The sequence below is a fragment of the Silene latifolia genome, chromosome 4 (genome assembly GCF_048544455.1).
Source record: "Silene latifolia isolate original U9 population chromosome 4, ASM4854445v1, whole genome shotgun sequence".
NCBI classification, from domain to species: Eukaryota; Viridiplantae; Streptophyta; class Magnoliopsida; order Caryophyllales; family Caryophyllaceae; genus Silene; species Silene latifolia.
In genome coordinates this window covers 109,312,307-109,324,448 of record NC_133529.1, presented here as the reverse complement: position 1 = coordinate 109,324,448, position 12,142 = coordinate 109,312,307, and the positions used below count along the sequence as shown (strand labels likewise).

The following is a 12,142-nucleotide window of genomic DNA, read 5'->3' as shown; positions in this document are numbered from 1 at the left end:
GTTATTCACAAGATGACTGAAGTTTGTTATGTGAAGAAGGACATTGCATCAAGGCCTCTTGTTCAGCAAATAGCTGAAAGAAACCAAGTTCCTGATGAATACCTACACAAAAATGAATTCCCTAAAGCCATCGATTCCCCTAATTTGTGGAAAGACACTCTCCTTATCGATTTTTCTCGACTCTCTTCCTCTTCACCCATCACTGCCCAGGATGAACTCGATAAGCTCCGATTCGCTCTCTCTAGCTGGGGTTGCTTCATGGTATGCATGCTTTCTCGTCTCTCTTTCTCCAAATTACATTAGTTTGGGAGTTAATCACCCCGCTCTATACATAATACTTGACATGTTATTATTGTTCGACTTAATTAGGTAAGTCGAACAATAATAAGACGGATATAGCAGACGACACCATAACTATCATCACACTATTACGTAAAGGAGGTTGATTCTTTGGTTGTTTGCCTTAATTAGAAAGTCGAACAATAATAACACGGATAAGTCAGAGACTTAATTAGGTAAGTCAGAGACTTCTTCCTGTAAAGGAGGTTGATTCTTTGGTTGTTGATTTTTGTATACTACACCATAACTATCAAACTATGAGAAATACTTGCGTCCTCCTGGAAGACGTCCTCCCTATTGGCGGATCTACCTTATAAGGTATGGGGTCATAGAACACCCAAACCTAAAAAAATTGTAATAACTATTTTACTTTGATCTGAAAGAACCCCAGAAATTCAGAAGTGGGAAATAATGTAAGGAAATAACTGCAAGTTATCCATTGCCTTTTAACCATTGATATGAAAATGTGATCTGACCCATTTTCATCTCATTTCTAATTTTCTATACATATCAACGTTTTGTACAACAATAATTCTTGTGTGAGACCGTCCCATTATATAAAAAGATAACTCATTTATTAGCACTAAATGAACAAACTTTTTACAAAAATGAACCGTCTCATTCTTGAATTTGTGTTTGTCCAAATATTTACATATTATCTAATCAAAATATTTGTTAAAAGTACTTCCTTTGTCTTCTCTGTGTAGCCTTACTTCTCCTTTTCACCTGGAAAAAATTCTTAGAAGTAAGGCTTGAAAAAAATTTTTTGGCCCGTATTTTGATCGTAATTTGATTCAACCCGACCTGAATTCTACGCATAAGAATTAATATAAAAAGGACCCCATAAAAAATATTTGTGGATCCGCCACTGGTCCTCCCTACACACAAAGGAGGATTTTATAATATTTAATTCCCATTTTAGTGCTCCTCCTTTGTGTGTAGGAAGGGCGTCCTCCGTCCTCGGGAGGACGCAAGTATTTTTCATCAAACTATTACGTTAAAACCATGCAAAAACCTGCCCGTTATTAAAATAGACAAAGTTTGTTGTAATGTTGATTGGCAAACAACAAACGTTTGGTAGAAAACATATTTTTATTAAATGTCAAATAATAGTATTATTTAGGAAACTTGTGTTTTCTGTTGCGCTTATTATGTCTGTTTTGGTGTGTATCAGGTGGTGAATCACGGAATTGAACAACAATTATTGGATGATATAATAGGTGTAACTAAGGAATTTTTCCAACTTCCAGTAGAAGAGAAGATGAAATGCGCAACAAATGATATCCTTCAAGGTTATGACACTGATGCTGTTTGTCAAGGTAAGCTTACTACTAACTGGAATGACCGTCTCTTTCTTACGGTTTACCCCAAAACACATGTCAATCTACTCTTCTGGCCGGAGCAGCCTCAACAATTCAGGTATATATGCTAGCTCCTTAATTAAATCCTTACCAATTATTTTAAAATAAATTTGTGTTTCGTAACAGGAAATTAAAGCAACATTTAATTAGTATTAATTAATATACTCGTGTACGTACGTGACAGGGAAGTGATACACAAGTTTGGTGAACAAATAGCTGCTACGGCCGAAGTTATATATAAGGCCATGGCTAGATCCCTGAATGCAGACGAAGATTGCTTTGTTAAGCAAGGACAGAAAGGATTTGCACTAGGAAGGTTCACCTTCTACCCAAAGTGCCCCCGCTCAGAACGTGTTCTTGGGTCCCGCCCACATCTAGATGGCTCCCTTACCACCATAGTTTTGGCTGACGAAGAAGGTCTCCACATTCAGAATGATAACATGTGGTACAAAGTGCCTGTTATTCCTGGTGCACTGTTTTTCAATTGTGGAGATTTCGCTGAGGTATATATATTAATTCCTGTCAAGAAACCATCTCAACCAAACGCTTCCCCTCACGCGAATGCCCTTTGGGCTTGAAGTTTGGATGCAACTGCAAGCCTTCCCATACCTGAAGCTAATTCCACTTTAGAATTGAGGAGGTGGGATTCGAACCTGTGACCTTTTAGTCACATGGCTCTGATACCATGTAAAGAAATCATCTCAACCAAAAACTTAAGCTGATAGTTGGAGTCCAATACCAGTTTTATACTTTAACAATTCCTTCTTTAACATTAATTAGTCTGACGGATTTACTGATGAATCTTAACCTGGATTTGTAGGTGTTTAGTAACGGGATATTCAAGAGTACATTGCATAGAGTGGTAACTAATTCAACAAAAGACAGAACATCTGTAGCTGCTTTCTTTACACTTGATGCAAATCATGAGGTTGGTCCACTTGATCCTTTTGTTACCAAAGATCGCCCAGCAAAGTACAAGAAGTTTACTCCAATTGATTACATGATGAAAATGCACGAGAACGATGTCCCTGGACGCAATGCCCTCGATTTCATGTTACTTTAATTTCCGACCCTCTTTATTTCTCTACGTATTTTATTTTAGTATCAAGGATCTTTTGTTTAAAAAATAATGATGCTGTTTAATGTAATGTAATGTAATTAGATGTTGCCAAGCCTTCAACTACCATTCTCGTAGGCATCTCTTATGATGTTGTTTGGTAGTAGATATCTTGATCCAGTCTGTACTAAGGGTTATAAAACTTGTGTGTGTGGGTGTGTGTTTTAGTATTGTTTACGAACCATTGTGGGCTATTGTGGATTATTGTGTGTGAAATTTCAAGAGTAAACTAAATCTATAACAAAAATCAAGATTTTTCAAACACTCTAAATATTTTAAATAAATTGAAAACCAGACTCAGACAGACTGTTATTCAGACAGTTTCTCAGAATGGTTTGAGTGACTATTTTTCTGTGAATTTTGCAAGTAAGGAAGGGATATAACCATCAAACTAACTCCCAAGCAAGCACATGAAGTTAATCTAACAACTTGGGGGCTTAAACTAAACCGACTCAAGCAAGCAACACAGAGCTAAATTTAATTTAAACAAACAACAAGGCCAAAAGGGCCAGGATTGAAGCACGCACAAGAAGATATTAGTTTGGGACTTATCACCAGGTACTTAATCACCTTCTAAGCACGCACAAGAAGATATTAAACCTGACTTATCACTAAGACTCAGCAAAGAAATAAGATTTGGATATTTTTGAGAGAATTCTCAAGGTTTTTCATTAATTAAGTCTCCCCTAATGCAATGTGGATAGAGATCCTTATATAGGCCCCTTTCATGCAATCTCAGTACAATAAAACCCTAGGAAATCCCCATCTAAGGGTCAGGATTGAAGCTTACATAAAAACAAAATGAAAATGGGTATTTTACAACAGATACAAAGGTAAAAAGACAATCTGAAAGGTGAAAAAACAAAAGAGTAGCTTGTGATAGTGACAAATTCTGACTTCTCCTTTGGCTTGGCTTGTGAAAGAGTTTCAGCCTTGTTCTAAGATCATCAAGTGGATCAAGGTGTTATCTCAAATGTTTGGAAGCAAGGCCAAAAGATCTTCAAAGTAGTTTCCCAAATGTTTAGCTATAAATGGCAATAAACTTTATGCAGAAAGATCACATGTTGCTTCTTCGTTTCAGTTTGAACTTTGTGAGGTGTCCTGGCCTGACTCCTTAGGCTTTGTTAGGACTTAGTTAAATAGTGATTCAGCTAGCCATGGTGGCAGCTGGTGGTTGGCTTGGACTTGGCTTTTTTGGCCCGGCAGGACTGGACTGACAAATGCTGTGGCCTGATCATTGTTGCTGTGACTTAGGCTGTGACTGGCAATGGCCTGGCTGTGGCTTGGCCGTGGCTTGCCTTGGCCTGATCATTGATAGGTAAATTTAGGTCATGGTTTGGCATTATGAGGCCATGGCTAGGCTGCTCTTGGCCATCTCCCAAATACTCATGGCCATGCTCCTTAACTCCTGCTTCATATACTCCCTTACCTTTACATTAGTGACACATTACAATAACTCGATTTCTTAGACAAGAATTATCAACACTTCTTTGATTGAGTCTTGCTTAAGGGAGGAGTAACATTCCTGAAATAATATGCTTAGAAACACAATTAAATGGGCATGTCACGATCAACAATTTAATCATAACAGTTTTGTTTTCATATTTCCATAGATATAGTGTTAATGAGGCATAATTGTGGGAGTACTTTCGAACTTATTTTAGATGAAGCATTTATTGACATAGTTGGGGCAAGTAGATAGCAGAATATGTGTTGTACTGAGGTAGATGGAGTGTTGGGGATTAGTTTCACGTTAAGGTATAAACGGTTTTGGTAGTGATAAAAAGAACTTTGAGGATCTCGTGGGTTTGTAAGAATTTTGGGTCGTGTCTTATGTAGTTGGGATAGGTGCGTGAATCGCGGAGGATATTATCGTGCGATAGTGTGAGGAGTAAATTTAGTGCGATAAGGTGAGGCTCATTGGATTTGAGCTTTTGTTCAAAAACTACAAAGGAAGACCCTGTATCATGCCCCATTGTTGGACTGAATTGTTGGTCTTGTTTGATGGCATTAGTGAAATGACTGCTTCAGAAAGGATGAATGTTTATCTTATTAGACAAAGTTCGGTTGTACATGTCAAACTCTAAATCCCAAATTTTATCTTGACGGTTTCCAGAATATTCCGTTTCAAAACAGGATGAGATCCTCAAAATGGAGACGGGTTTTCACCGAGACTCTGAATTGACCCTAATTTCTGTCAAAACGACCGTATAAGCATGTAGATGACGACTCACAGATTGACCAAGATGTTCGAATAAGCTTTTATTAACCGATTTACGAGATGTCACGAAAGTGCGATATAAGTTAAACATGTCGTCCGATCATCATCTGGTGGCTTGCGGGAAATGCAAACTAAGGTGTCTATATACCGCTACAAGAGGCAAGAGGCTTGCAACCGGTATAGAACATATGGTACGACAACCGCCGATGGTTTTGGTTAGTCTATCCACTCTTCTCCCTTCTCACCATCGCTTATATGATGTTGGGTTTTATTATTTAGCACTATTTCGTCAACTTTAAATGAATTTGAACCATATGGTCACATTAAACGAATTCTAAAGGTGGATATTATTCGAGTGTAATACCCATACTTTTAGGGACCCGTTGACGGACGTTGACCGACCTTAGTGACATGTATTAGTCTTTAAGTAAACCTTACGAGCGATGACTTGTGACGTAGCAAGCTTTGGGTGTGTGGTACTCGATCTAGTCGAGGTCACTAGATCGAGTAGCCTTGAGGCTCGATCGAGTAGGAGCCACTCGATCGAGTAAGTTAGTTTCTCGATCGAGTAACGTCTTTACAGCGAGGATTTATATATCGTGTTTTGAGAAACAGCAAATCATTTCCGCCACTCTTTTCCTAAACCTAGATGCCGTCACTCTTGCTTCTCCTTCACCATAGTTCCTTCCTTGAGGTCCTTGAAGATGCTTATGCCATGGGGGTAGGTGGCTTGAGTCGGGTAGCGGTCTAGATGCCGGATAGCTATGCGTAGGTATGTCATCATCATCATCATCATCATTGTCATTGTTGTTCTCAGTTAGGGTTATAGAGGTCGTGATAGATGTTTATACTGTTTGTATAGGTTGTTGCGTGGTCGTTTGCCATGTTGTGATCGGAAGTGGAATCGCTGCGGTGTGCTAAAGGTAGGTTCGCCTACTCAGTACTGTAGATTGTCTAGTGAGTCTTTTGTTGTGGGTTGATTGTTGTGGTGTTGATATGGTTGATTGGTTGTTGTAATTAGTTGGTTTGTATTGTGTTGATTATCGTTGTTGTGATACGGCTGTCTGTGGTTGATGTCTCTAGTTCTCGAGGTGCGTCCTTGGCTGAGTGGAGTCACTTGCCGGAGTGGCTTCACACCCTAGTTTCGCCCTCCGTGGAACCCGCCACGGGAGGGGATGTGCACATTAATGGGACAGGGTTTTCGCTCGGTATGATGAGCAGGGCTTAGGTGGGAACGATTGCGGTCCCCCACTGGCAGGGCTGGTCCAGTGGACAGTTGGTGACGATGATTGGTTGGAGGTGATGTGGCTTGTGTGTGTTTGTGTATGTGTTTCGTGTTGTCAGTGGTCGGTGTTTCTTCAGTTACTGACCTTGTGTGGTTTTGTCTTCTTGTTTGTTTCTGTTGTGTCTGCCGTGATCCCTTATGGTGAGCAGTCGGTCTTAGCAGGTGATGTCTTGGTTGATAGCTGGATACCTTTTTTGGTAAAAGGTAAGCTTTCATTAAAGAGCAAACAAACTATTACAAACTACCAACATTTGGTTACATTTTGCACAATGACTATGGCATTTGACAGATTACACAAATAATGCCATAATCCATTGCTTATCTCTATCTTTCATTACATTTCTTTGCCAGTAAATAGAACGAGTTTTCAATAGGCTTCTGATATTCTCCATCACTTGTTTTGGGTACAACAGAAACCCTTCCACCCTTACTTGATTGCGTTGATGCCATATGCTGTAATATGCTGCCTGAACCCAAGCATTAGACACTCTTTTTTTTTTACTTTAGACTAAGGTTTCCCTTGAATCCAAGCCAAAGTATGCTGAACAGGCAGGACTAGTTGCAAACAAGAACTGATCCTGCCCAACAAATGTACAGTATAAGGGCACTGATACATTAGGTGATCATGTGTTTCAGTAGCCCCTGCACATAACAAACAAATATCATCTGCACAGACCCCCAGACTGTAGAGTTTATCCTTCAATTTAAGAGCCTTCCTTGCCATTAGCCAATTGATAAAATTATGTTTAGGCAAGCACCAATTGTTCCAAACAGAGTCCTTCCAAGTCACAGCAGGTTGAGTATGTCTGCAACAGCTATATCCACTGGAAATTGTATAACCTGCAGGATTAGGGAGTCACTGCCCAGCAGAATAGGCAGCTTGCAGTGCATCCTTCACCCTGCAAATTGTCTTCCAACTCCAGGTAGCATCAGGTGCAGGAGTATAGGTGAGCCAGTTACCTTCTTTTATATATAAGTGATCAACCCACTTGACCCACAAACTATCAGGCTTAGTAAAAATCCACCAAACAAGCTTCCCAATGGTGGCAATATTCCAAGCATAGCTATTCTTGATCCCCAATCCACCTTCACACTTTGGTGTACAGGCTTTTTCCCAACTGACCATGGGAACTTTGATGTAATCAGGACCACCCTCCCATAGGTAGTTCCTGCAAATTGCATCAATCCTCCTCAACACTCCTTTTGGGATGATGAAAACAGTGGCCCAATAGTTATAAAGAGTGGTCAGAACAGAATTTACAAGGGTGAGCCTGCCTGCATATGATAACGGTCTTGTACCAAAAGTTCTAATCCTGGCCACAACATTATCAATAAGGACAGCACATTGTCTTACACTCAGTCTTCTTGCAGACACAGGCACTCCAAGATATTTAAATGGAACACTCCCCTCAGGAAAACCAGAGACTTGTAAAATATCAGATTTGAGATGCTCTGAGACTCCATTAAAGTAAATATTGGACTTGGTTGTGTTCATCTGTAAACCAGTAGCAGCAGAGAATGTTGCAAAAGCACGTAACAAAATCATGATAGATGTAACATCTCCTTTTGAGAACATAAGGAGGTCATCAGCAAACATTAGGTGAGATAATTTGAGATGACCACACAAAGGATGAAATTTGAACTTCATAGTAGTAGTCACATGATTCAGGACTCTACTCAAATACTCCATAGTAATGGTGAATAGCAAGGGAGATATAGGGTCCCCTTGCCTTAAACCTTTAGCCCCTTTAAAAAATCCAAAATTTAGACCATTTAGCACCAGAGAATAAGAAGCAGACTTGACACACTCCATAATTAACCTGATAAATTTGGGAGGAAAATTAAGAGCAACCAGCATTTGATCCAAGAAACCCCAATCAACAGAATCATAAGCTTTTTTCAAATCTGCCTTGATCAAACATCTAGGAGAGATAGACTTCCTATTGTACAGTCTAACTAAATCCTGACAAATAAGGATGTTTTCAATTATATTCCTTCCTTTAATAAACCCACCTTGAGTTTCACTAATGATATCAGGTAAGACAAGGGAAAGCCTATTGCAAAGTAGCTTAGAAATCACTTTATATATGACATTACAACAGGCAATGGGCCTAAATTGAGTCACATCTTGAGGAAGTTCACACTTAGGCAATAAGGTAATAAAAGTATGGTTAACCTGTTTTAGAAGTTTGCCAGTATGGAAGAAATCAATAATAGCATCACATACCTCCTCACCAACCACATGCCAAGCATCTTTATAAAAAGAACTAGAAAATCCATCTGGCCCAGGAGCCTTATGATTAGGAATAGAAAACAAGGCCTCCTGAATTTCTTTTTTATGCACAGGTGATAACAAGATTTGCCAGTGGGCATCATTGCAAATGTTACCCTGTTGAACTACACTCTTACAAACTGGAGAAGTAGGGGATGCAGTTCCCAGCAGTAATGTATAGTATTGCAAGAAAGCCAGCTGGATATGATCACCATCATAATGCTCCTTACCATCAATATCAACAATCTTTAGCACTTTGTTCTTTGTATATCTCCCTTTCAAAATATTATGGGAATAGCTTGTGTTGTCATCTCCCAAATTTACCCAAGAGGCTTTGGACTTTTGGAGAAGAAAACTATCAGCAGCCTGTTGTAAATCTCTGTACACCTTTGCAGCTTCTATTTCTTGAAGTATAAGACTAGAATCAGTTGGATTTTGCTTTAAACTTGTCTGTAAACTATCCAAATGTTTCCAAGCATGAACTGCATTGTTCTCAATATCAACAAACAGCTCCCTATTCAATGCTTTCAAAGGTTTCTTCAAGCTCTTCAATTTCATCACAACTTGATACATTTTTGTTCCCTGATAGGATACATGCCAATGATGTTGCACACAAGGGATAAAATTTCCAACCTGACTCCACATAGTGAAATATTTAAAGCTTCTTCTTCCATTCAAAGCACTAGTGGAATCCTGAATAATGCATGGAGTATGATCCAAAAGACCTTCATTGTAAAACTGGGCAAAAGAATCCCTCCTGGTAGTTAGCCATTCCTGGTTAACAAGGACCCTATCCAGTCTAGAGTAAACTCGTGTGTTTGGATCTTGCTTGTTGTTCCATGTGTAGAGAGAACCAACAGCACGGCTATCAATCAGTCCACAATGGTTTATACAATTTTGAAAATCCTCCATCTCCTCATTACTAGTATGCCCACCCAGTCTCTCAGTTGGGGATAACACACAATTAAAGTCTCCACAAAGAACCCAAGGACCTTGATACCGAGTAGACATTTGATTTAAATCTTGCCATAAAGACTTCCTTTCATTAAGGTCATTAAAAGCATAAATCATAGAACAAAAGAAATCAAAATTGAGGCTAGAATCAGTAACTTTCATGTGTATCATTTGGGCACTGTAAAACAGCAGTTGTATTTTGAATTTTTGAGGGTTCCATAAAACCCAAACTCTTCCACCAGGGTGATAAGCAGTATTTGTAGTAATAGACCAACCATCACAAATATTCATATGGATCTTATTTAGAGACCTAGGTTTTACCTTGGTCTCAAAGAGACCAAATAGTCCTACATTATGAGAGTGCATAAATCACTTAACAAATTTCTGCTTGGTAGGACTATTTAATCTCCTAACATTCATAAATCCAATATTATGCATTACTCCCCCTTGGGAGTAATACACTACCTTTCGTGCCAATTCCTACTTTGGGTGTAGCATTATTCATTGCATCCAAAAAAGTGTATTGAGAAAGCTTTGAAGACTGCTGGCCTGCCCTGATAATAGCAGTCCTGCTCAAGGAAACAACATGCCTCACTGGAGTATTAACTTGCCCATAAGTGCCATCCTTATTCCAGACCACCTGGATCTGATGCTGAATTTCCTCAGGAGTAGCAGTAATCTCAGCAGCAGGAGCTATGACTGGAGACTCTGGCTGCACAACCTGTGGAGGTACAGATACAGCAGGTGCTGGTGTTCCAATGACCACAGTTGCAACAGTAGGATTAGACTTTTTAGGTACCCATTGTTTAGTTGGTGGAGCATTCCTTTTGGGTTGTGGTTTTGGTTTCCTGCACTGTGAGCTTTCGTGCCCAATTCCCCCACAATCCTCACAGAGTACAGGTTTCCATTCCCATTCAAGTTTAATAGTAATTACTTGCCCATCCACATCTAAAAATTTCACAACATCAGGGAGCTTGACACCAAAAGGCACTTCTACTAACACCCGTGCAAAGCTTAACCTAGTTTTCTCCATAGTAGAAGAGTCACTTCTGAGATATGCACCAAGTTGTCCCGCAATCTTAGGCAAACATTTTCCCCAAAATTTAAGAGGTAAATCAAATATTTGGTTGCCAATCTCGCACTATTAAAGGTTTATTATCAAACAAATAGTGGCCCTGTTTTAGTACAGCAACCTTACTGGCTTCATTCATGAATCTTACTAAAAAAATACCATTCGGAAGGAACGATACTTTATCAACAAGATATTTAGCCCAAATTCGACGCGCAAAACCCTCAACTATTTCCCAAGGAGGATTGGCTCCTAGTATGAAGCAGTAGACCGAGTTTTTCCAGTAATTCAACTCTTCCTGCACATCTTCAGTACTACATTGCATCAAACCAGAAGGTTCCTCTTCAATAGTCTCCAAAGTTTGCTTACGTTTCCCTTGAACCAACCACGCTTCTCCAGATTCATCAATTTCAACCGATTCAAGGTCAAAAGGCACTATTCCAGTAATTTCATTAATGTTCTTCGTCTTTGCACTCACTGAATCAGTCGGACCATTCGTTGGATTCTGGGTGGCAAGAACTGAAAAGGAATTAGATTTTTTTGGTATTTTGGACGAGGAGGCGTGAACGGAACCTCTCGCTATTATTGCCATTTTTAGGGTTTCGAGCTTTCTGGTATTTTCAGACAAAGATTTTTTGTGAAATTTAGAGCATTTCTCTCTCTAGCTTATCTCTCTTCATATTTTCTTTAAGTGCAAAAGTCTATGATAGCTGGATACTTGGCGGGATGAGTCGTTCACGAGTCGTGACAGATGTGTAGATCACCTAGTTGGTAGTAGTCCGAGTTGTATCTTTGTTATCTTAGTTTGTTTAACCACTTGTAATAAACGTTCACTGTTCTATTATCGACTTTTGATTATTATTGTCTTCGGGCAACCGAGATGGTGATGCCCTTATATGCTAGGGAAGGTCTTGTTAAGGCTCCTTGGTATATGGGGGTGTCACAAAAGGGTATCAGAGCGACGATTTTGGAACCTGTAACAAATGAGCCTAATGAACGTAGTGAGTCTAATAAAATGAACCTGGTGTATGTATATTGGGAGCCCCAGCTGATGCTAGATTTTGGGTGAGTAGGCGCCCTCATTTCAAAATCATGGCCCTATTATGCTTAAGTTAGTCACTGGTTAAGGGAATATTGAGTCGGGAATTATGTGCCTAGAGTGTGTATGATAGTGATATAGAGACGTTTGTAGCGGAGTCTTAATGGATGCTAAGTGTGTATGGTTGTGATTAGAACTGTGAAAATCTATAGTTGAGTAGTAACGGAAGTGGTGACGTGTTTGCAATGCGAGATAGTGTGCATGATGTGGTGTTGGTAACGCTTGTTCAAAATGGTTGGTATTGGTAATTGATATAAAACTTGTGAGTCTTGTATGTGGTAGCAATAGTGGTGATTAGTAAGTTGTAAATGTGTTGTAATGGTCATCAAAATAGCATTGGAGTGGATGTGATAGGTGCATGAATGAACGCTTTCGCAATGTGACAATTAAATTGAGTAAGCTATTTGTTAATTGCTGTGACAAGG

At 39.4% G+C, this 12,142-nt stretch overlaps 1 protein-coding gene across 1 annotated transcript; it reads left to right on the top strand.

The window, feature by feature from the left end:
• LOC141652402 (jasmonate-induced oxygenase 4-like) lies at positions 1 to 3,014 on the top strand. Its single transcript, XM_074459857.1, has 4 exons — positions 1 to 261; positions 1,514 to 1,758; positions 1,885 to 2,203; positions 2,521 to 3,014. The coding sequence occupies exons 1-4, from the start codon at positions 13 to 15 to the stop codon at positions 2,761 to 2,763; spliced, it is 1,056 nt and encodes a 351-aa protein (XP_074315958.1). The 5' UTR covers positions 1 to 12; the 3' UTR covers positions 2,764 to 3,014.
• Positions 3,015 to 12,142: the final 9,128 nt, after the last annotated feature.